Source organism: Amblyomma mixtum, chromosome 7, assembly GCF_055824585.1.
Source record: "Amblyomma mixtum isolate Tamu chromosome 7, ASM5582458v1, whole genome shotgun sequence".
Classification (NCBI taxonomy): domain Eukaryota; kingdom Metazoa; phylum Arthropoda; class Arachnida; order Ixodida; family Ixodidae; genus Amblyomma; species Amblyomma mixtum.
Genome location: NC_143018.1, coordinates 37,409,387 through 37,435,213, shown reverse-complemented (window position 1 = coordinate 37,435,213; position 25,827 = coordinate 37,409,387). Strand labels below are relative to the sequence as shown.

At 48.8% G+C, this 25,827-nt stretch overlaps 1 protein-coding gene across 2 annotated transcripts in view; it reads left to right on the top strand.

The window, feature by feature from the left end:
* wb (wing blister) overlaps positions 1–25,827 on the top strand; it is a 148,764-nt gene that overhangs the window by 12,587 nt on the left and 110,350 nt on the right. The window contains exon 1 of one of the 2 annotated variants that reach the window (XM_089552263.1): positions 4,572–4,946. The exons of the other annotated variant lie outside the window; for it this stretch is intronic. Coding sequence (XP_089408389.1) covers positions 4,781–4,946 — 166 coding nt within the window. The 5' untranslated portion in view covers positions 4,572–4,780. Of the gene's footprint in view, positions 1–4,571; positions 4,947–25,827 lie in introns of those variants that run through there. 2 annotated transcript variants of the gene reach the window in all.

The following is a 25,827-nucleotide window of genomic DNA, read 5'->3' as shown; positions in this document are numbered from 1 at the left end:
CACCTTAGCTGTACGCATGTGGCGGGACACTTGTGTTACTTTTGTATAATATAGGTCTGTTGTGTGAATTCTTCTTTGGTACGGAAGGCCTTTCCGCAGTTACGGCGTGACGCAGCCCGGTCTGTTAAGTTTCGTTTCTGTTGTCGCTCCTGATTTGCTGAAGCGACCAAATTTTGGCCTTAGGGTTTCGCATAAACAAAAAAAAAAATAGAGACAGGGGATTGGAGATGAGCATATCTTTTGTTGAGGGACACTGAGGGCAGCTTAATCCCATTTTTGTTCTAAGTGAAAATCGATTCTATGTCCATTTATTAGTATATGCATTTATTGCCGCGAAAACTGCATTTAAAACTCCCGCCACCCGATTCAAACTTGTACGCCAAAAAGGACTCCGTCATAACTTTCTAAAGATGATGGCACTGTAGCCATAGCCTCCGGGATCCGCTACCAGAAAACTGTGTCGACGAACGCAATTCACTTGCGAAATCGGATTGTCGTGGCGACATATTTGCTTCGCTTTTTGCCGTTCTGGAGCTTACAGATGCTCCGTTTTCTGTGGAAGTGGTGTCTTTTTCACTACAATGCGCCAGTCTATCGATATAGGCCAACATTATTTTGTTTTCAGTGTCCCGTTAATTAAGAATGCGCGCACCATAAGGAGGCAGGGTCAGCAGCTAGGAAGAATCCCGCGCGGGCGCTACCTTCATTCATTTATTGCAGCGAAAACCCATGCAAAACTTCGGCAATACAGAGTGGCGGCACTGCGTATGCGCAACAGGATCGTCGTGACCACAGGTATACACAAGTTCTTTTTCCGATAAAGCGATGGACTGAAGCATTTTTTTCCCACATTATCAACAATTACTGCTTCGTATATTTCCAGGCTTAAACGCGAAGCTCTCCTTCTCACAACACATGCAGCTCTTCTCAATGATAGGAAGTCATTCGCAAGCTCTGCAATGTAGGTTCAGGAACGCACCATTCTATTTCCGAGATCACGAAGAGAGAGGATGAGGGCGCGAGGGAAGGTGCGCGGCGTCCCCGGTAGAGGGAGCACGCGGCGAATAAAAGATGGGAAGGCGCTGGCCATTGGTGGGCGCCAGGCACCTGCCAGCGCGAGCCTCCGCCATATCTGCCGCCTCGTTCGGCGGCCGCCGATGTTAAATAACCTGCTGGTGATCGAGCGTAACAACGTTCTCAAGACTGGGTAAGCGGTGAACACGCATACAGGCCCCGCAATCCGTGCGGCGCAAAACGCGCGCTCATCGGCTAGCGGTATACGTACCCGAGAAAATACACAATAAAAACGAATACACCAATATGGGAGTAAAAAAGGGAATAAGGGAGTGCGCTATGGAAAGAAAAATGACAGGTGTAACGCTAAGAGATTGGAAGCGGGAGAGTGGGTGGGAGAACAAACAAGGGTTAATGATATCCTAGCTGAAATCAAGAGGAAGGAATGGGCTTGGGCAGGGCATGTAATGCGAAGGCAAGATAAACGAACGGAGTGGATCCCAAGAGAAGGCAAGCGTGGCATGGGGACGGCAGAAAGTTAGGTGGGCGGATGAGATTAAGAAGTTTGCGGGAATGCGGTGGATGCAACGGGCGAAGGACAGGGTTAATGGGCGAGACATGGGAGAGGCCTTTGCCCTGCAGTGGGCGTAGTCAGACTGATGATGATGATGATGGTGATGATGAAGGGAGTGCGCTAGAGTACACATTACTTCCTTTTTACTCCTTTCTGTTTAGAGTGTACATTCGGTTTGAGTTGCTCTTTGGTTGCTCAATGTGCGCGTGTCTGGTCAGGGGGCATTACCATCGGCTTTCCACTGTACGCTGCAAGAGGCGTTTCCGGCTGACGATCTGACTATATAAGTATGACATTCCTACAACTGTGCTCCAGCTGTCGTGAAATTTCTCGTCACATCGTCGTAACCGTAGCGTCACTTTTTTGTGCACTGACATCGCGCATCACTAGGGCGTTTTTTTTTTTCGTTTCGCCTCCATCGAAACGCAGCCGGCGCTGCCGGGATTGTACCCGTGCCCTCCGGCTCAGTAGCCGAGCGTCCGAGCCTCTGAGCCACCGCGAGGGGTTCCACGTAAATGAGAGAACGGAAGAAAATGTAGTAGGAAAGTGCTTGAGGGCGGCAGGTAGTCAAGTATACGCGGATCAGATATGCTAGTTTTCGGAAGTAAGATAGAACGGCTCATGCCCAACTGTGCTGGACAAAAGCATTTTTGAGTGTGAAACCTTTTATGAACGCAATTTTTTCATATAATGTAAGATTTCTCTGTAACAATCGATACATTCGCAGATCACCCGCCGGCAGTCTCTTTTTTTTTTTTTCCATTAACGTTTTTGCTATCGTCAATACCGTTCCCGATTTTGCTTTAAAAGAAAGATTTTGCTGCGTATCAGAAGAATGGACCATTACCTTCAATATTTCTGTAAAAGTATCTTACAATTTTCCAGCTTTCAAAATTTTTGTTCGAAATTGCTGGACATGGGCGCAGGGCAGTGTTAATTGCAAGTCAATGAAAGAGGCCTTGGTCCTGCATGTGGACGTAGTTTGCTGATGCTGATGCTGATTTGCCGAAACCGACTGATCTGGTTTGCTTTGAAATCGAGGAAGCGTTGGCCTCTGAAAAGTGCGTCGCTCCAGTTGCAGAAGCAGCTGATACTGCGGTATTCCTCTGCTTTCCTCTTCTTCCACTCACCCTCACACCTCACAAAAGTTTCTTTTGGCAGTCTGTGGATAAGTCTAAACGAAGTCTGTGAATTGTCCGTGGTACCTCGAAGCGTCGAATAATTAATTAATTCACCGCAGAAAAGCGTTCACTTTCTGTTCAGTCCCTTGCCGGAGGAAGCGTGCTTGTGTGCTATCGCTTGCGGCTGGAGGCAGTGGCGTCATCGATGCGTGCTGTGCGGTTGGCGCAAGAAATCTCCGTATCGGTTTGCGGATGTGGCTGCAGCGTTGAGAGGCAAAACCGCACGCATGCAAATCGGCGTTGTAACCCGACACCCGTTTGCAAATAGCAGGATCTCCTGATGCGTCCCATATGCAAGAAATAGTATACTTAAAGCGCATGCGATCAACTTCCCAACTCGAGGCTTTTGTGTTCGCTAGACTTTGAGTATCCAAGCGAACTGTGTTACCTTGGATGGCATTGGAATGAATGTATGCGGCAAATATCAGATGCGAAAGACAAGGGACGAAAGGTTTCTTTATAAAACTTATTTTATTGGGAAGACTCTATGACCTGCCAATGGGATGGAGCGCAAGTTTGGAATCGACTCATTTTCACTGTCATGTCGGCGTCATCAAATCTTTTTTAGGTTCTGTGCTTTTTGTCCGTAGGCCCATAGCATCAGCGAGCATTCTTTGATATGTGTTTTGTAGTTTATCCAGTCCTAGGACAAGAGTACATTTGTGTCTCTTGAGTGTGGACACTTTGATTCCCGAGCAAAGCTGTTCGTGAAGTGAGTCGTCCTTTATAACGAATAGTGAAGAAATTTTCTTGAAAATAATTTGATGCAGTTTGAAGCTCCTTGTAGTCCATACCTGTTTACATCATGCGAACTGGTAGTGCAAATCTTTACCCATCTGATTGATAGCAAGTAAAAGTGTCAATGTCTCAGAGGCTGTTGAGAGCTTCTTCTACATCCATTCATGAAATACGGCAGATGAAAAGGGGCATCAACTGTGCACCTTTCCATTGTAATGCATGAAACCCCAATACAAAAAAGGGCTGTCACTAAGGTGTATGCACTTTTTGCACTCCCTTTCGGTGCTGCTTTGCACTGAAAACACTGTAAACGAACCATTTGTTTTGGGTACTTGAGCTTTTTTTCTGATCACTGTCCATATTAACAGAACAATAATACATGGTCATCAGTGGGCTCTGTGCATTTTTTTCACCCTGTCCACTGCCCGGTCAGTGTGTTTCCATATTAACGAGGATGAAATGCAGTGGAAAATCTTAGTCCTAAAAAAAATTGTCCTTAGTACGAGCAGTCTATATATCAACCGGGGTCATATTAGACTGTTTACGTCTGGTACCAGGATTGTCCTGCCAAACGTCGACGCCGCCCAAAAGAGAGAGAGAGAGATAACAAAAAAGCACACTTCATCATACCCCTAGCCTACCGCTTTCGTTAGGTGGACAGGCAGCACTACTGAAGTTCATATCTTGAACGTTTAAATCATCGATCCAATCCATCATATTCTTAAGGCGCTTCCTGCCAGTGACTTGAAGCTCTATCCTCCCCAGCCTCTTCGAAAGCCCGCAATAAAACGTCCGTCAGCCGCGCACTCAACGACCGCTACCACGCAAGCGCGCGTAAGCGCGATTGAAGACCCGAGGCGCTGTTCCTGCGGCTTATCGTTATCGCCGCCCGAACCAGAGGCGCACGCCCACTCATTCTAGGGAACGCTCCTAGGGAAATAAAAGAAGGCTACAAAACGCGAGCAAGTCGGTCCAAGGGTTGGGAAAGAGAGGAGAGGAGAAGAACAAGGGGCATGGCTGTGGCTATTGCATATCGTAGCCTGCATAGCGTGGAGAACAAGAGGAGACGGGCGCGTTGCGAAAACGCCCTCCTCCGACTGACGTTTTGCGTCCACGGCGCCAGTCAGCGCTCCGAGCGCTGCTCGGGCTTCGTCGACGCACGTCGGTTCAACACTCGACAGAGTTGTGTCGGGGAGGAGTGCGCGGGTTGTTGCAGTAAAGAAGGCGCGCTTCCCGCGCCCAGAGCCATGTGCGTGAGGCCCGGGCTGGGGCCATGGCCGCGACGACGTTCCTCGATCTCACTGGCCGACTACTCTCGCCCGTCGTGTCTCGATCGTGGTGGCTGCTGTGGTCGCTGCTGGCGCTCTTAGCCGCGGTTGCCGTCCCGTGCGACGTGAACGAAGCCTGTCCCTGGGACGCCGGCTGTGAGGACTACGCCGGTAAGCGATAAGCTATGGGCCGTTCGCCGGTACTACGCTGAGCGTCGCGCCGGTTGCGCGCGCGGTCTCGGTCTGATGATATAACATCCGTAGGTGAGCTCAACGGGATAAGAGAAACGTTTGGGCACGCGCCCAGAATCGTCGGTGTTCTACCGGGCCAGATTCATACGCGTTTTGTATTGTCTATTGCACTGTCAAGCTCTTGCTCATGAGGCTTTTTAGCTCAGCTCTCTGGACCTTTCGACATGAATGAAATTCGGTTAGCATTATTAGTAATACTCCTAGTGGTAGCCCTGGGATGTCTATCCCGACACCAATTTTTTCCTAAAAAGAAACCATAGAGCGCAGAAGATGAGACGAGAGAGTAGACACGGACAAGTCCCCTTTTGCGCGCAATGGTTTCTTTTGAGTGTGACCTATCAACATGCCCAAAGCTGTTCTCTTCTGATCAGTTTGTAACGATTTGACCAATGTACTCTTCTGAGGGCATTTATAGCACGTGTAAACACGGTCGAGCTAGTCGCTTACTAAAGGGTGACGTAAAAGTCCAGGAGGTTCTGTTTTTTTTCATAGACGGTGTTTGTGTTTAATTCCGGCCTGATGTAATACGTAAGGCGTGCTCGTGATTGCCTGTTGTATGTGCGCGTGGCGAACACGACTTACTGGGGAAGCAACAGGCCCCTGGCGGAGCAACGCTGTAGACGATCTGACGCAGGTAGAGTGAACAGCTGGATCGAAATCGAGAATCTGTTCTCGAATTGTTGAGACGACGGACTGTGCACATGCAACTCGCAAGTCTATAGTGGGCAGACTATATGTAGATAGAGCTAATTTATGCTGGCGGGAGTGTGATGCAGTTTCGTCATTTTTTTTCCGCCTCAGAGGACAGTACAATGGTGATAACGTCTGTACAATGACATCACATTATTTTGAATCGTAAATTTTCTTTCGTCAGCACGATTGGTCTGACTGAGAAGGCTTTCGCGCGTGAAACTGGCTTGAAACCCGTCGTTGTCTTCGTTTCCATCTTAGCAGTCATTGCATATATGGCTGCAAAGTAATTGTGGCCTGGAAAATTTATGCATATTCAGTGTTTTTTTTTTTTTTAATCACGGGTGGACTGGGCGGCCTCGGCTTGAACGCATCGGTAATTAGTTTAGCTTAGAAAGCGTTCGGATGTTCCGCCGTAGATAAGTTTGTTGTACACTCCTGGTGCACTCGTATAAAGTACAGTGCGATTTAAATAAATCGCAGCTTTCTTTACTTTAGGAATTGCTGGCGAATGCTGTGGCCCACACAGGAGTTGTCACGTAACGTCTCAAATATGCACGGAAGAAAGTTCAAGGAGTGTCAGAAATGCCAGGGAACAAGTGGCAAGACGAAAAACACTATGGAATAAGAAGAGCGACGATTCAATTCTGCCACAAAATCGTGAGCATCAAGACCAGTTAGGGTCAAAGAAATCCGAATTTTCTCTTTACCGGGGGAAAAAGAAAGTCGTGTTTACGTCTGTTAATATATGCGAAAACGGGATTTGAGGAGAGCTTTTGATTGTGGAAAGTTTTTCTAGTTTTAAGAGGCTTAAGGCACTCTGAAACCTTTCTTCATTTTTTTTTTGGTTGTACCTAGTAGTACACGGAAAAGAATGAAAAGAAATATGAGGCAAATAATTGATTGGTGAATTTTCAACATTTCGGCGTTGAGTTGCATGTACGCGAAAACTCACGCGAACGCGACGGCGACACGCGTCGCGCGAAGATTTCGCGCGAACAGAAATGTGTGTCGCTTGGGCCGCCGCGGTGGCTCAGTGGCTATGGTGCTCGGCTGCTGGCCCGAAAGACGCAGGTTCGATCCCGGCAGCGGCGGTTGAATTTCTTTGGAGGAGAAATTCGAGGCCCGTGTACTGTGCGATGTCAGTGCACGTTAAAGAACCCCAGGTGGTCGAAATTTCCGGAGCCCTCCACTACGGCGTCTCTCATAGCCTTAGTCGCTTTGGGACGTTAAACCCCATAAAAAAAAAAAATGTGTCTCTTGGCTCATCGCTCGGATCTGCCGAAATAGAAAATTTCGCTCGTTCGCCCGGAGGTGCATGCGCGATCAGCCAATAGCATGAACGCTCAGCGTACGTCACTGCCGGTCATTTCGCGTGCTTTTTTTTGTTTTGTTTTGAAGCGTTGCATTGCGATCGCCGCGTATTCGCGCTTCCTACAGAACGATGGCCAACCAAAACTTCAATGAGCGCCTTATTGACGCCGTCGAGTGCGAGCGCATGTCCTTTAGGACCTGCAGCACAGGTACTATAAACATCGCAGCCATTGTGATGCGGCTTGGCGCCGAGTTGCAGAAGCCGTAGGTGCACATGACAGTTTTGTAAACAATTTCATTCAGTTGGTTTCATTGACTGCTAACTGATTCCGTACGCAGACTGGATATTTACGAAGTGAAAGCGCTCATTTATATTTCATGCATGTGGTCTTAGCTGTCGTCGAGCGATTTATCGTTCGCTAGAAAATGCGCGTTGCAGCGTAGCAGATTTGCCTGACAAGGAAAGCATGCATGCAGAACTAGAATTATACTATTTCACAGAAATACGGTACAGGCTTTTGTCTTGTGGCGGGTTTATCGGCGGCCGGTTTAAATTCTTGCATTTCTTTTTACTGTTGTTGCATTTGCGAATACCTTTGCGGTGTGCTATGCCAGCAACACTGAGCGCTGTCGCCGTTTCGCGTTGCTGTCGGTTTCGCGCTGTCGCGTGCATGCGTCTTCCCCAGTACGCATGTTCTTTCCTTCCTCCATGCCAGTACGCGACAGAGCGAACCATGATCGCCTTCGTCGCTCCGCCTTGTCGCGTCGCTCTTTTTTTCGCTTACATGCGATTCCCGCTTAAACGAGTCGACGAATCACACTGTTTACATTTCTCGAATGTGAACCAACCTAACTCCCTTCCTGTTTAGACGATAAATGTAGCGCTCGTATCACAGGACTAAACAAAGAGGTCGCTCCATGCTTTATGTGGTGGTCTAGACGTTCTATAGCGTCGATCTAGCTGACACAGATCAGTGTGCCAGACTATGGGCATGTGGGTGTCCTTAGTTGTTACGGACCAAAAAGCAACACGGACACGTTCCATACTGCGAACTGAGTTTCATTTTTTCCCGTCTTTCGCCCCTTTAAAGGTGCACTGAAGGAGAATCTGTACTCGTCTTTTTGCCACGGGAACTCGATCTACACGTTCCCAGCATTCTTAGAAACTCTGATTTATTGCCCTGTGCGGCCGATTTCCCTAATTAAATCGGATTAACGTCCGGCTCCCGCCTTTTTTTTTTTAATTCTCCCTTGTACGGTGGGAGGAGTCGACCAACGCATGGAGTGTCTTTCAGGCAGTCGCGTGGCGACTTTGCTTTCGCTTTTATTTTGTTTCTTTTAGGTTTCCGTGAATAAATAGGCCTAGTCAGAGACTAAAGAGCTGAAAATTAGGCCCACGGAAATGAAAATACGCGTGGGCTCTTTGCTTTCGCCGGTCCCTACGTATCACTCCGCCGATGGCAGAGCGGCAAGCCGCCACGGGACTGGGTGAAAGGTTGGTCGACTCCTCCCACCGTTTGCGGGGAGTTTAAAAAAGGCGGGAGCCCGGCGTTAATCCGATTTAAATTAGGGAAATCGGCCGCACAGGGCAATAATTTGAAGTTTCCAAGAACGCTCGGAACGTGTAGATCGAGTTCCAGCAGTAAAAAATACGATTTCAGATTCCTCTTCAGTGCACCTTTAAATCCTCCTCTCCACGTGCACGGTAGCCAATCGGGCATTGCCTGCTTCACATCCCTTGCCTTTTGATCACACTGTTTCGCTTTACACCGATATAAGGATGCATATTCCAACTTCCTACACTCTAAAATAGAAAGGAGTAAAAAAAGGGAGTAATCCGTTCTCTAGCACACTCCCTTTCATAAAAGGGAATGCGCTAGAGAACGGATTACTCCCTTTTTTACTCCCATATAGGCGTATTAGTGTTTATAGATGCGTTGCATGTATATGCTTTTGTGTGATTGGTACCACCTCTTCAAGATCGCAGCACAATGAGGGAGTAATGTATTTAAGGCTGATGAAAACAAGACAAGGTATTTTCTAAAGAAGCATCTCAAGACTTTATAGATGAGTGAAGGTTTTGAAATTGTAAATGACAAATTTCGGGGCTTAACGACCCGGAGAGAGACATATGGGCTATAAGGTATACGCCGTAGTAGAGAGCTCTGGATTAGTGAAGACCACTTTGGGTTCTTTAGCGTGCTCTGACGTCACACAGCACACGAGCGCCCTTTACGTTTCGCTTCCTCGAAGTATGGCTGCCGTGGCCGTGATCGAACCCGCGACCTTGTGATCAGCAGCTGAACGCCATAACCACTGAGCCACCGCGACGGGATGAAAATATTGAAAAACCAAGTGTACAGTTGTTTACCTTTGCAACAAATTAATTATCATTATTAGACGCATCACAGCGTTGACATATATAGCCGCTATTAGCACCGGGAATATCGTATACACAAGGGTCGCGAATTTCGGGAAAATTTTACGTTGCGTTATATATTTTTACTTTATCTTGCATTATCTCAATATGATTACCTCACGTATGAAATAACGGTGTCAGATTTGACCGTCTTTAATGCTACAAAGTATTTGCTTTTTATGTCAGGACCATGTTAGTCGACCCCGCAAATTTAAAATTTGAAAAATATATTAAATCTCCCTCATTAGAGAGCTAACGCATGTGCGTGCCGACGTTTTTTTAGGAAACTAATCCGAGACTATTTTCACAACGGCGCCGGTGTAATATTCCTTTTTTTGTCGGGAATAGTTGAGGAGGCGCCATATATGCATCCCCCCCCCCCCCTACACACACACACTTTGTCTGGAAAACTCGCCACTTTGTGGCCGCGTGCCCGAACTTGACTGAAAACCTTCGAACAGACAAGAGCCGCTGTGTAGACGAACACATTTGGCTTGCTTACGGGTCTGTTTACGGATGTGTACTAGATCGAAGGCGTTTTCATTTATCACTGGTTGTGTACACTGTTCTCAATTTCGTGCGCCATTACAACACCGATTGTGTGCGCTGAGAGAGGAAAAAAAAGCAATGTCTTATCCCACTCCAATTTCGCGTATCTTATCTTCCGATTTCAGGCCGTTGTCGAAACAAAGGCTATGGCATTCGGCTTCCGAGTTCAAGGCCGCGTGGTGGGATCCCGGCCGTACTCCCATAGAGGCAGCTGTGCGCTATACAGTGTGGGTGCACGTTAAACAACCCTATAGGTGGTCGAAACTCGCCAATTAGCCCGGAGCCCTCCACTAAGACGGCTCTCGTGGCACAGACAACTACATGTAAAAAAATGAGAATCAATCAATCAATCACTCAATCAATCAATCAATCAATCAATCAATCAATCAATCAATCAAAACGACTTGATTTGAGCTCGCGGGTTGTTTATTGCAACTTGATACGTGCTGTTCGATTGTGGCGATGCGAAAGCACTGATAGGAGCCACCCTCGACTGAAAATGGTATGGTATAGTATGGCTTGGTTGGGTTTAGTTTGGTATGTTCTGGCGTGGCATGGCATGGTGTAGTATGGTGTGGTGTTCATCATCCCAAAGAGACGCATGGGCTATGAGAAACGCCGTATTAATTTTCGGTTTTGGGTAACCTTGGGCGTGCACTGACATCGCACAGTACACTGGCGAGAGACGGTGGCTGACACACACATGAAAAAAAAAAAAAGAAAAGCCAAAACAGTTCGAGTCTTGTGTCCCGGAACACAATTCAGACGGATTTGGGCCACTTGGGAGTGATAGGGGCCACTTGTACGTATGTGTTTCGCGACGTAAGGCAGTCGGCCTGAGTATTCTTTGTCGACTCCATGAACGGGAGAAGGCGGGCAGAAGGAATGAAGAAAGTAGGGTCGCTCGTGTTTCTAGCCCGCGATCCTTGTTGACCGAGCACAAAAGGAAGTTTACTTAAATTTGGAAACTGGATGCGAGGTTTCCTGGTTTTCGTGCGAATGGGGTACAAATGGCAGGCTGGCGCATGTAGAGCCATCTCCGGCGCTGCCACTTACTCCGCGCCGAGGTTCTCATGGGGTACACACACACGTCAAAATACCAGCGCTTGTGGCGCCAGGTGCTCGCAAGAGTGCAGCAAGCAACATGGCGGCGCCCAGGGAGCACTTGTTAGAGCGTGGAAGTATGGCGCACTCAGAAAAGAAGACAGAAACACCAACCATAAACGAACTAATAGAAATCTTGATGACGTTGCGGATGGCACACGAGAACCTTGTTGACATTGTGAACAAGGTTTAACGGGAACTCGCGTACAACGTAAAGAGGGCTCCCGTGTTCACGAGTCACTGTTCCTGTCTTCTTTGTGCCCGTCTCCGACTAAACGGAGTTCCACAGTGTTTCCTCGCTTTCAGTGCCAAACCAAAACTTTTTGTTCAACAAGTATTACAACGCGGAGGGCGAGATAATGAAGACAGACACATCCAAGTGCCCTCGCCAGTTCTCGAAACTTAGCGGGGTGCTTTATCTAGCCGTCACATCTCCCTCGTTGTGCCGCGGGCGTAATTACGTGCACAATGCAGGCCTAAACGACTCATGACGGGGAGGCCGCCCGTCCGCTCGCGATGAACTGGAGCGATGGATGCCTACACGGGCGAGCCGAGTTTAAGGCCCGCATCAGCTGTAGCCGTTCCGTCGGTATGCTGGCGCGGCGATCAATGGGCTTCTTTGTCGCCAGGGGTGCGGCGGTACTCTGTTCATCGTCGCTGGAAAAGACGGACGTGAACTTGCTTGCGTTGATGGACACTTGGCGCGTGCTGGGGGCTGACCACGTGGTACAACGTTGCCTGACAAAACGTGCTATTGAGTTGCGGAGGTTTGTACCCTGGTCACTTGACGTTGAGAGCCTCAGCGCGAGGAAGTTTTTGACACCGATTGTTGAGAGAGGGAGACAGCAGTCTCCGACATTTCTTGGCAATGGGCCAACTATAGCAGAGTGGCGGGTTTTTTCTCGGCGGCGATTCGGTCGCTGCATGCATTATTGCGATGCAACCGGACAAAATGAATACTCGATTCAGAACTGTTTTGTGATCAAAAACAGAGCTTGGGTAAGTTAGTAAGCAGCACGAGGTGAAAAACATGTGTCTCCGCCACCGGCTGTTTCCGCAGGTACACTGCGGTGACGTCAAGTGAGATTATTTGCTGCACAGAACAGAAAACGAAGGGTTACGTGTCTGATCGTTACATAACTTATGTCACAACCGCTACTGCACTTTTAACGCCTGACGGATACAAAAGAAAGAAACTAAAAGTGGAAAATTAAACGAAGCATACCCACAACTCTCGCCGTCGTCACTAACGTCACGAATTTGAATTAGCGGGGCGGCAAAGAACTACTACATTGGGATGCTAAACGCGCACTGACATCACACAGCTTTGCATCAAGAAGCCGTGGCACAGCACACGGGCGCCAATTGCGTTTCGCCTCCATCGAAACGACGTCACGTGATTTATCGATCACGTGACGTCACGGGCGCCATATTTGGGTACTGTAGCTAGCTTCCATAATGTACGCTGGAGCCGGCTGGTGATTGGTGGGTTAAGAAAACGCCGAGGCTTTCCCTGTGCTTTCCGGACCCAGAGATGGCGGCCGGTGAAAACTATGTATTTGCACCTTTCTTTCTTTCTCCTCGTACGGCCTCCTTCAGCCTTTCCCTCACGGTGCGTTTATAGCATCCACCGTGCGTTTACTGATTCTTGTCTTTTCTCGTAAGCAGTATTATTATTTATTGTCTCTGCGTCGGCTAATATATCTGCGTACTATTGCGCGCTTTCTTCTGACACGGTGCGCACGCTTAATTTATTATTTATAAATACTGCGGCCTTACCAAAGAAAAAAAACAGATGAATGGAGCGGCCGCGCAACCAAAGTGCAACTCCGTTCTAACTCCCACATCCTGTCGCCGGCGGAACTCGAAAAAAAAAAACAAATATAAAAAAGTTGTATAAGAAACGCGGCGCTCTGGGGCTGTCTGCGGGAGCGCTGAAGAAACGCTGAAGGAAAGTTGAGCCGCTTATCGGGGCGATACGTGCCCAAGGGGCTCTTCCTGCCGCACACACTGCCTCCCAGAAAAAAAAAATGATAAAAAAAAGCGAGCAACAGGTTTTTCGCGCCCTGCAGTTTGCGCAGTGTGACTCGGCCTTTAAGCTTCGAGTTCACGGACCGCCGTCATCGTTTCCTTTTTTTTTTCGTCTCCTGTCCATTCGTGTGTGTCTGTATTACTATGTAGCTACATCTCTATCTTCCTGTCTTATCTCTTTCTCCTGCCCGTATCTTATCTCTCACCTTAGCGGCGCTCTCCGGCTTTCTTTTAGCTTTTTATTGCGTGCTCTCATAGCGTAGGCTTCTCTGGGCGCAGAGTAGCTGAGGCTGTGTTTGCAGTCACTGCCGAAGGGCGTGGGAAGAGAGAGAAAGAAGTGAGAAGAAAACACGTGGCTTGAGCAACGACGTGTTCATACCTGTCCGGTGACGCGATATATGCGATGTGTGTCACACTGTCAAGATAGGCTCGTTTTATCTCGAGCCTTCACGATGTGACACACGGGGGCAGCGTTGCAGCGCCTGGATATTGAAGGAAGTTGCAGGCATATTGCGGACACTGGACTGATAATAGAGCGCTGATATTAGAATCCTTGAGCTCGATTTCATACGGGTCCCTCTTCCAAGGCTACCCTTGGTAACCCATGACATTTTTCAGCCTCAGTTCGTTTTCCAGGTTTTAAGTCAGCCCTTTGGAAGGAGAGGCACTTCAGTGTGGCTATAGGCACGGATACAATAAGTGCCTGTAGTATATAATAAGAAATCCACTATAGAAGGTTCGCGTAAACGTGAAAGCGTTGATAGGAAGCTGCAATTTGTGAAAAAGAAAACAAAAAGAACAAGGGGGAAGGGAATCGTTGCATTTACCAAGGATTAAAAGTAAGAAGCAAACTAGAAAGAAGCTTGGAAACTTGGAAGCCTCTGTGGAAACGTGGTATGAAATGTTCGATGGGCAGTTCACGATGAACGGATCATTGAAGAAGAAAAAGTGTAAATTGCAAATTGCTTGATTTAGCATCACGAGGCGACACGTGGGATGTGAGGAACGCCGTATAGTGGGGCTCTCTGAATTTAGACCACCTGGGGTTCTTTAACGTGCGCTGACATCGCACAGCATATGGGCACCTTTGTATTTCGCCTCCATCAAAATACGGCCACCGAGGCCGGAATGAAACCCGTGACCTTTGGGAGCAGCAGCCAAACGCAAAGCGACCGAGCTGTTGGAGAAGGAAAACCTATTAGAAGTCCCCCCCCCCACACACACACTTACACACACACACACACACACACACACACACACACACACACACACACACACACACACACACACACACACACACACACACATATATATATAGCGAAGTATACGCTTCGTTAAAGGAAACATATTTATTCTACTCGACGTTTCGATCGGAAGACCGATCGATATATATATATATATATATATATATATATATATATATATATATATATATATATATATATATATATATATATATATATCGGGGTGTTTCAGCGAACGCTCAAAATAGGCTTTTTGTGTTAAAAGTATGGCTTTTGCGGCATAGTATTACCAGTACTAGCGGACACCAGAAAACCAGTAAATGGTCTTAGGTAGTAAGCTGGTTAACTAATTTTTAATAATTAACTTTTTAACTAGTCGAGTTAGGCGCCTAGTTGCAATTAGATATTTGTAGCCGGTCGTTGGTAATATGCATATCAGTTTTTAGAATTTCGAAACCGCAGTTACCCTCGCTGCTGTGGCTCGACAAAGTTTGGCTGCATCGTGCCAAGATACATGCGCTTTTGAAAGCGTGCAGGAATAATAGCAACCCCTCCAGTGCACGTAACTAGTCGAAAAAGCCAAATTTTGTCGAGCTACAGCGTCAAGGGTAATGTTGAAAGAGCCGGAAAGAAAGCAGTCGGCCTCTTTGGGGCACTGATTGGAGGCGTCCAACTGCTCCTTCTGTCGCCTACGACTCGATCGCTGAAGGATACCTGTCAGCCACATAGCAGATAAACGAATGAGTCACTAGCCACTCCAGGTACACTTTATTCCTGCACTCTTCAACGAGGAACGCAAGGATGTTTTCGTGAGGCGGCAGGGCTGTGTACGGATTATAACCGGAGTCCCATTACAATGCCAGAGTGGCAATGCAGTGTCGTTAGGGTAAACCCCCAGGTGGAGTAAATGGGCTAGCACTTGAAATAGTGAAGTAATCGCAGACTAAAATCCGAACCCCCTTCAAGCTTCTCCACAGCGCACAACGCCAAGTGGGGGGCGCATATGATGACGTCATCGAAGGTATCGGTATATTTCCAACGCACAAACGCCTGGTTTGAAGGAAAAATACCAACGCCAGCGAAGGCAAACCCTGCCGAGAGCTGTTTGGCAGCATCTAACGAGTCAGGGCAGGGCGCGGCTGACGACAGCGGTAATTTGAAATCATACCTTCCGTGACGTCACGCTGAGTTTCCCTGCACTCGTCCGGTGCATTGAGAAGAAGCGCAAAACTCAATCGCCGATTGCGTCACTATTTTGAATGCTAGTGCAAAAACACTTGGCATGCTTTACCTACAGCCTACATAAATTTCAATCCTTGAATATAGCGAAATTCACAAAAAAGTGCTGTAGTTTCCCTTCAAGTTAGATCAGCTGGTTTGCCCAGTTGGCAGAGTGACTGCCCCGGAAAGGCGATGGTCTGGGTTCAATCCCCGAAGCAGGAGAAATTTTTCTTCCATCTGCGACTCTTCTGTATCACGGGCACAGGCAGTAATCTACCCATACACTGTGAGACCTGCGACTGCAGAAATTGTTTTCCTTATCTGGAGAAAACAACAATTTATTGCTAAGGCAAAAACAAAAACCTAAAGAGGTTATCGAGGCTTACTTCATCTCCAAAAACAGCGACAACTGTGTCAGCTCGCCTTCATTGCCGCTATCAAGGGAAGAGATTTGATTCTTAGATGGGCAGATCCGGGCTTACCATTAGTCTTCTGTGGCACCGTTGATACTGTCTTCGGACTGAGCACGATGTTTTGTGCGTATACCTTATTTGTCGCTTTGGTAGCCTTAATAAGTGCCCTGTTTTCACAAAATAAATTCAGTTGGAAGTTCTGCGCTTTGTGTGTGCGTCTTCGTGCCTCTTCTTGTCCCGTCATCTTCGCGCAGTTTATTTTTTGTTGTTGCGAAAGCAACACTACGCGAGTCGCCGAGCCATTTCGCGGAGCTGACGAATGGCCATATTGCGCATGCGCGAGGAGCAGTGACGTCACACGGCGCACAGCTGGGCGCCGCCGCCGTCGCTGCGCGGGTGATTCAGAGGTGCCGCCGCCACGCTCGCCAGTTGCGCATGCGCAGTAGCGGCTCATAGCTAGTGTGCCGGGTCCGCCGCCGCTGCCGCGCGCTCTCCATCGCCTCTCTCTTTCCTCGTTGCATTCGCAATCCTCCAGGTTTAACCAGAGCTAAACCACTGCCAATTTCTTTTTTTTTTGGCAACCACTATGCATCGACTAGCCCAACATCATGTCTTACTTCTTCTGTATAGCATTCCTTTGTAGCCCTATGGCCGCGCTCATTTGGATGCTGTGTAATTACTCCCCCGTGTCAGACTGGTTATCAAGAGAAGGAAAACATGGTTGCAGTCGACCCTGAGTTAGGTGGAGGGGTGACTCATTAGTTTTGCTTGGACTACGAGGCCGTGACTGCCGCGAAACGGGAATGACTGAAGTTCATCGATCGAGACACTAGAAGGAACTCGGATGATGATGATGACGGGGAATGCTCGAGAGAACAAAATACTTTAAGCATGACGTGAGTGTGTTGAGGAACCGCGTTGGCTCGGGGGTTTTGGGGCTCGGCCGCTGATCTCAAGGTCGCGGGATCGATTCCCGCTCCCGGCAACGCGTTTGGGTGGAGCCGAAATACAGGAACAGCCGTGCGCTGTGCGACTTTAGCGCACGTCAAAGAACTGCCCGTGGTCTCGAAATTCGGTGTCCTCCCACTACGACGTCCCTCATTAATCCACGTGAAGCAACGTGACTTTAATCGCAAACCACTAAGCGTGCATGGAACAGCTTGGAAGGCTACGAAGTGGTGTTCTTTTACGATCGCTCATAATTCTTAGAACCCCCATCAGCCTTCAGCAGCGTCGATGGCAGCGATTTTCCGATCCCTCGAGGGAGGGGAGAGCGCTATATATATACAGAAGCGAAGCGCGGTGTATATCGAGCCAGTTGCGTCACACCTACAACACACACCCGCAAGCAGCCGGGCCTCGAGGAGCGCACAGACGGACGGATGCTTGGGGCCGCCGATATAAATCACCCTCCCCATCCACTTCTCGAACTAGAAAGACCTCCCCGCGGACCTGAAGGGCCGGGCGCTAACACGCCGCTAGCGCATATGCCGACGCCGCAGCGCTATCGCATCGCACACGCACACACATGGCCGGCGTTCCCACTTTGCTATCCACTCTTCCGCACCTGATGCCGCGGCGGGCGTCGACTTTAATGGCTTCGACGGAGCGACCACCGCCAGCCCTCCGCGCGTGAGTGACGTAGACCAGAACCCCACGGCCGCCAGCGTAGAGTATCTTGCACACTATGCGCTTCTTCTTCTGTGTGTGTCGCATGGTGATGCAAGCGACGGGAACATGGCCTCCTCGCTCGTACGAGAGAGATGCCGATGGATGGGAGATGACACGGGGTTGTGTAGCAGACTCGACCCACGTGGTCGTGCTGGTGTTCAAGCATCCCCCAAGCAGCGTAGAAAAGACGGACAAAGAAGAGATCAGTTCCTGTCTCCTCTTCGGTCGTTTCTGATTTTCTCTGCGTTTCGTCTCCTTGCGTTTTTTGCGCTGCTCCCGAAATGCTTGGAACTGCGTAGTCTTGAATATGTCTCCGTCACTTCCTGGTCGGAAGTATCGCCCTTCCTCTTGTGGACGCTCGCAGAGCGGATCGCGGTTCCGTGGAAGTTACACACGCTTATTGCGACACGGGAAGTGATCGGCGTCGTGTCGAGAGTGGTGTCCTTATCTCGCTCGACGCGGCGGACACTTGTGTGGCAACATTGTGAATCGGGGCCGGGTTACAAGAGCCCGCGTGTGTTGCGTCAAGAATGAACTCCGTCGCTGGCGGCGCCCTTATATCGTTGCTCATATGCTCCCACACGCGCGCACACATGCTGTGGCACGTCTGACGTGAACCGATGGAACGATTCTCGAAGTGGTTTCCGCCGACCGTGAATGCTGGGACTTTGCTGAGACCCCACTACGGCTTAGTTACGCATTCTTCTTCTAGAGCGCAAATGCAGAAACGCACTACGTGTGCCGAGATTTTGGTGCGATGAAAATTAACCGGAAGCCCTCCACTGCGATTTTAGCGTGAAATCAATCAATCAATCAATCAATCAATCAATCAATCAATCAATCAATCAATCAATCAAAAGTCTCGCACACTTTCTGCTCTTAGAATAAGCTGACTCGCACGACATGTTTTTACGTATCATCGACATCGCCGTTGTCATTACTACCGCCACTGTACTGAGGTATATGGCGCATAACTGTCTCACATATCTCGGTGGGCACCTGAGTGACCTGAGCCGCGTCGTAAGGGAAGGGAGGAAGGTGGGAGTGAAAGAAGAAAGAGAGAAAGAGGTGCCGTAGTGGAGGCCTCCGGAATAATTTCGATCAGCTGGGGATCTTCAACGTGCACTGACATCGCACAGCATATATGAGCGCCTTTTGCGTTTCGCCTCCAGCAGATTGACCGGCGCGGACCCATAGCCTCTTGCGTGGACGCGGCGGTTAATGGAGGGGGATTGAGAGAAGGAAGTGAAAGAGGCACGCTTCGCGAGGAGGGTGGAGGATGGAGCGAGTCAGTACACTCCTCAGCCTCAGGTTGCCCCTCGAACCAGCGAGGCAACTCGACTTTTCAGTGTTTATCCTATGCTTCAGAAAAGAATTGCGAGGACAATTTGGCAACTAAAGTGTTGAGAGGCGACAGCCGAGGACACTATGCCGTGACGACTTCCGGTGGATGTGACGTCAAACCGTTCCCGTGGCTACATCGATACCCAAATTGTACATCTTTCGAGGATCTTATTTGTTACTTGCGCTTAATTACACATTTTCCCATCTAATTTGGCACAAATCCGACGCCTTTCAGACCATTATGTGACAATTTTCACTATGCCATGGTGACGACTTCCGGTGGACATGACGTCACACCGTTCCCGTGGCTGTATCGACGCCCGCGCTATTTCGACGCAATTTATACATTTTTGCTTATAATTAATTAACTAATTAATCAACAGTCATCAAACTTGGCGAAGGGTAAGTGCGCAAAAAGGACGACCACGAGAGAAGAGACAGGACGGGACGAGCGCAATCCCGTCCTGTCTCTACCCTGAACCCACTCGCCCAACAACGTATCCTGCTGAATCAAACTTGGCTTCTAGGTTCATTTTTTCCTCCTGTATCTGAAGCATCATTGGTTTTATTCTATCTTTTTTAGTTCCCCAGTTGAACGCGTGTGACACGCTTTGTTAACGGACGCAGTATGAGCCATTAAAGTCTTTCTCCTTATTATCTGTGCACGCCTATACATACCACGCGTACTGTAGGAGGTGCGTTAAAAGGGAATATATGAGATAGGAAAGGGACAGATGCCACGCTGAGTGAAAAAGTTAAACAGAGATAGCGCACGCTTGTGTTACAAGTGGGCATAGATACTCCGTCCGCATATCTGCACGACAGAGAGTGATAGCTTACTTTATAGCGGTGGCTGTGGAGGCCAGCGCATGCAGATAGCAGTTCGGCCTTCGTTTCCCGGTTACTATTTTTGCGATGCATTGTCACTTCAGTACCTACTCGGATATGTCTCTGCGGTGTAGTTAGGTGCAGCGCGCACCGTTGACTTTTCACTGAATGAAATTTTTGTTACGGGGTGTATGCTAGTGTATACACGCGTATGCGCCATGTAGTAACATGCACTGATGGGCGTCGCTGTGCTCCCAATGGAGCCTCGCGATTTTTGAATGGTGCCCGTTGAGCCAGGTTAATATAAGCAATACTTATTTGTTGGAAAAAAAAAAAACAGCCGTGCATTTTTCCAAACCATTTTCCAGAAAACTTCATCGCTTCGCAAAAATGACATTTTCGTATACGTGAACAGGCATGAAAGAAGACGTTTCGCAAGTTTAATCCATACCAGTCATGAATGTCAGGTTAATGCTACTAAATATAGGACAGGAGGAAACGAGATGGTGATCGTAGAACACAACCTTCCCGTTCATTAAACGTAAGATGACGAAAGAGGCTATAGTCGGATACAGCTTAAGTCTGCAGTGAAGCTCCGCCCACATTTACGACCGCTACACAGGATTCCTCCGCGATGAAAAAGTAGTCCGTTGCTGAAACTGCTTGTTACCTAAGCAAGAAGCTTAGCACAACACAAAAAATATAAGCTCTAGAGTTTTGATACGTCACTTGTTTAATATAATCAAACATTAAAAAGCTGATTTAATTTACTGTTACGATTGGCCAGCGGAGTGATACAGGACGTCGTGACCCAGTGTTGGCAACTGCTGTTTTTTTTTTCTAAGTTGTATCCTACTATAATTCGTATTGCATTGCTCTGTTGCTTGAACGCGCTAAGTGGTTACAAAGACGAAACGAGACAACGACCGGACGTGGCGCAACTGTCAACTGAAATCTTAAAAAAAAAAAACGGGCTTATTAAAGGAGTATAGACACCTAACTTTTGGGTGCATGTTTTCTTCTTTGTAATGAGATAGGTGTAAGGCATTATTATACACGGATTACCACATAGTATCCTCCTACGACTGCTAAATAATTTAGAATCGAATTTCTTTCTCGTGCTCTTTTGTTTTCAACAGACGAATGATGGCTGTGACGTCAAAGAGAGATCATAGGTCACGTGAGGCATGAGAAACTACAATGTAATCGGCGCTTCTACATACGTTGTCATTCCGGCTCTTAAGGAAGGGAAGTTTCAGCACTGTAGTGAATTAAAACAATGAAGCAGCGATTATATCGCAGTTTTTCCAGTTTTTCCATGCCTCACGTGATCTATAAACTCTCTTTGACGTCACAACCATCGTTCGGCTGCTGAAACCGAAACCGTAAAGCAGAAAAATTCGATTACAAATTATTTGCGGTCGCAGACGAATACTGCACGGTGATTCATGCATAGTAGTGCGTTCCGCATCAGTATGGAGAAGAAAACATGCCATCAAAATTAGGCGTTTATACTCCTTTAATGGAAATGAGAGCCATCACTCAGCATGCGTGTCACGTTTTTTCATCAACAATTGCGTGAGCTGTATGCAAACAAACGCCATCTCACTCGGCGATAGCGTTATTGAAGGCGTGCTGACAAAACCATCGCGTGTATTGGCGATAAAGAAAGCCTCGATATCACTGCCGTTTTTTCTTTCCCTAATCAGGTTTCCTTTTATTTTGGCAAGGTTCGCACCTTTAGCAGTGACCTGCTAGCGCATCAGGAGCGCTGATGCTTCCCAGGTTTCTTAAATGGTCCCGCAATCTACCATTCAGACAGCGACCATTCATAATTAAAACTGCGCGAATAAAACAAGGACACGAGAAGGAAACCAGACAACACACACAAGCGCAGACTTCCAACTTTTATTCGAAAAGATTGCCGCAGTCTTTTATATCCTCTGTGGATGCAATCAACACACCCTGTTACGACCCATCTTGAGACCTGAGATGAAACGGAGGGAGATTCAACGTAGCGGCAATTTTGACGGGTCGTTTGACTTCAACTTGACCCCACGATGACCTCACGAAAAAGGGTGGCTTTCTGGGAAGTGGCCGACGAGGCTCCTCCCACACTCGGCTCGGCGAAAACGACCTCCCCTTCGAGAAGCAACCGACGACAGGAGACGAAAGGGTGTCCCTGGTCTTGAAAAAAAAAACCCCGGAACGAATCAGAGGAAGCCTGCGCAGCTGCGGCTGTGACGTCAACACGACACAATGCTATAGGAATGCGGACTGCGGACTTAGGAATGCGGACTCGCCAGTTCCCACGTGCGGGCTCTAAGCAGGTGTCTTTGTTGGCAGTGACGTGTGGTGCCGATCTTTTGTGCCACGATGAGTTACCGCCTAGTGAGGAGGCTCAACAGGTCTTCGATGGCGGTGCTGGTGCCGATCTTTTGTGTCGCGGTGGAATGTCGCCTGGTGCAGGGGCGGAGTCTTGGGCTATATAACCTGCGACCAAAGTGGGCACGAACGCTCTGGACCTTCGGTAATAGGTTCATCCAGTGTGGCTCTGAACCTTGGGTAATAGGTTCATCCAGTGGCTCTGAGCCTTGGATAACAGGCTCATCCAGACGCTCGACGCTATGAACTCTTAACTTTGGATTCCTTGCTCTTCTTTTTGTAAATTTATGTAAATAAGTGTCTTAGTTTCCTGCCATTAAATCTGCTTGTTTTTGTAATCTCTAACCATCTGAAGTTCAGACAGTTCCTTCATCCCGGACGAGCCCCCTTGGTGCAACAACAACTGGCCACGCTACCTCGAGCCGCAACAACTGGTGGCAGCGGTGGGGTCTGCTACCTTGCGTCACAACAACTGGTGAACAGCGGTGGGATCCGAAGCCGTGGAATCCGAGGCCTGGGATCCGAAGCCTTGGGATTCGAGGCCTGGAAGTCCCGACATCTGTGGAACAACGACTGGTGAGATACGAAGACCCAACAACTGTTGATCAGCGATGGGAATCTGAAGCCACAAGCGACAACAACGGTCGGCCAGCGAGAGTGCAGCTGTCTTGGTCATGATCACGTGTGTGGGTGAGTGCTTGGCTTTTCCTTTGATGTGGACCAGGTTCTAAGAGAGGGTTAAAATTTAGAACTGGTAGACACCTGTGCTTAAATCTTACAGGTTTGGTATTTTTGCATAGTTGTTTTGGAAATAGCTCAGACTCAGAACTATCATGGACCTACAGAGACTGCAGGAGTCGGACCTGTTGCTGTTGTGTGAGGAATTGGGGATTGAGACAAGGGGTTTGGCACGAAAACCCATGATGATTCAGGCCATTACTGATTTGGGGGCAGATGATGAGGAGCTCATTGAAGAGTGGAGTCTCATCAAACAAAAAAAGGAAGAGCAGCTCAGACAGCAAAAAGAGCAGGAGAAAGAGCAGCTCAGACAGCAGAAAGAGCGAGAAGAGGAGCAGCTCAGACAGCAGGAGGAGCGAGAGAGAGAGGAAAAATGGCGTCAGCACGAACGTGAGAGGGAAGCAAAACTACTGAAGCTAAGGGCTGAGCTCAGTAAGTTAGAAATGGAGTTGAGCAAGAGGTCGGGCGGTTGTCCCCAGCAAGTGGTACCTCTTCTCAACAAGGAGGCAGGCGAGAGGTGTGAAACTATTCCGCAGAAAAGCCTCCGTGTGGATAAAGAACAAGAAAGGCGAAAGCTTCGCGAGGAAAACGAAAGGTGTGACGCGCTTACTGTTAACCCTGAGACAGATAGCGCGTTGGCAGATAAAACTGAGGTCCCGCGCCAGAAAGAATGCAGTGAGGTTCGGTGTGCACGCGATGACAGAACCAGACAAGGGACACCGCTGGTGCAGCTGGCGAGCACTAGCAGTCAGAAAGTTGAGGCTGTACTAAGCGACACAAAGAGTGAACGGGAATTGCCTGACGGCAACAGTGACGCGCCAGGCAGGAGCGCAACGCTCGCCGGAAAGTGCCGTACAGACGAGATTGTTTCTGTTGCCCGGAATGAGGAGGAGGCTGCCCCGATAGAAAGACAGCAGGAAAATGAGCTTGGGTGCTCAGACGAAACCACAGGAGTGGACGATTCAACAGTTGAGCCGCCGCCTGGCACTGTGAGTAGTAAACCGCAAGTAGCGTCGCGGCGCAGGAAAAACCGCGAACGCGACAAGCGAATGAGGAATGCTAGGGCAGGTGTTAATGCTGATGCGAGGGCCGGCAAATTAACTCGGGACAGCACCGCGAGAACTGTGAAAGAAAAGGGAAAACCAACAGTGTCATTTTCCCCAAGGCGGCTGGGCCCGAGGAAAGCCAAGGTGACTGCCCTTGCAGGCCGAAGGCACCATTGTCCATTGTACAAACATCGCGAACGCGACAAGCGATTGAGAAGTGCCAGGGCAGGTGTTCATGCTGATGCAAGGGCCGGCAGATCAACAAGGGACGGCACCACGAAAGCTAATGACCGAGAAGGAAAATCAGTGAAATTTTCCCGAAGGCGGATGGGCCCGATGAAAGCCCAGGTGACTGCCCTGGTGGGCCGAAAGAGGGACAGACGGCGCAGTCGTTGGACACGTGACGCATGCTACATGTTACGAAGAATAGGGCTCGACAGCCACACAAAGGGTCGCCGCAGAGAGCGCGTGAGTCGGAGGGAGTCGCTGCAGGCAGGGACAAAGAAATGGTGGAGGCACCCTTTCCGCAGTAGGTGGAGCAGAGGCGGAACCAATCAAGCACGCAGTTTTCTTGAAGCACCTGCTTGTGGATCGGCCATCCGACCACGACCGCGCAGGGCGCGGCTAAAGAATGTCCAATTCGGGGCATAAGTGTTTGCCTTTTTTTTTTTTTGTGCATTGACTTACTGAAAAAAAAAATTCGACAGGGGTGAAGGCAAACGAGTTCCCATTTTTAGTGGTAAAGCTGAGTGGTGTTAGTGGACCACAGGATTTTCACTCAGTTATGCAGCTTTTGGAGCTGTTTACTTTTTTTTGTACATGCAGGAAGGGACGCGGACTTCTTAGCTGTTCTTTTTAAGCAGTCCGGAATGCTCTTTATGAACCAAAATTGCTACTATAAGTTTTTTTCGTGCGTTTTTGAAAGTGAAGGGCACAGTAGCAGGTTCGGGTTTTCTCAGCTTGCGTGGGTCCTGGGAGTTTTCAGTGTGAGCTATTCACAATGGCGATACTGACCGGATTATAGCACCCTCTTTTGGAACTGGTTTGCTCGGAGGGAAGTTGAGTGCTTGCTTGCGCATGTGGTTGAAGTTTCAGAGACGCCTCAAAGAATTTGGCCGGCGTAATAGAAGACCACGTTGCGAGCGGCAGAGGGCTTCTGGCATACTTCTGGCACGCTTCTGCAAGTCGTCTCTTCGTGCAGCAGCGATGACTGCTACTCGCCGAGACTCGTCTGGCGGGGGAGGTAGCTGTTACGACCCATCTTGAGACCTGAGATGAAACGGAGGGAGATTCAACGTAGCGGCAATTTTGACGGGTCGTTTGACTTCAACTTGACCCCACGATGACCTCACGAAAAAGGGTGGCTTTCTGGGAAGTGGCAGAAGAGGCTCTTCCCACACTCGGCTCGGCGAAAACGACCTCCCCTTCGAGAAGCAACCGACGACAGGAGAAGAAAGGGTGTCCCTGGTCTTGAAAAAAAAAACCCCGGAACGAATCAGAGGAAGCCTGCGCAGCTGCGGCTGTGACGTCAACACGACACAATGCTATAGGAATGCGGACTGCGGACTTAGGAATGCGGACTCGCCAGTTCCCACGTGCGGGCTCTAAGCAGGTGTCTTTGTTGGCAGTGACGTGTGGTGCCGATCTTTTGTGCCACGATGAGTTACCGCCTAGTGAGGAGGCTCAACAGGTCTTCGATGGCGGTGCTGGTGCCGATCTTTTGTGTCGCGGTGGAATGTCGCCTGGTGCAGGGGCGGAGTCTTGGGCTATATAACCTGCGACCAAAGTGGGCACGAACGCTCT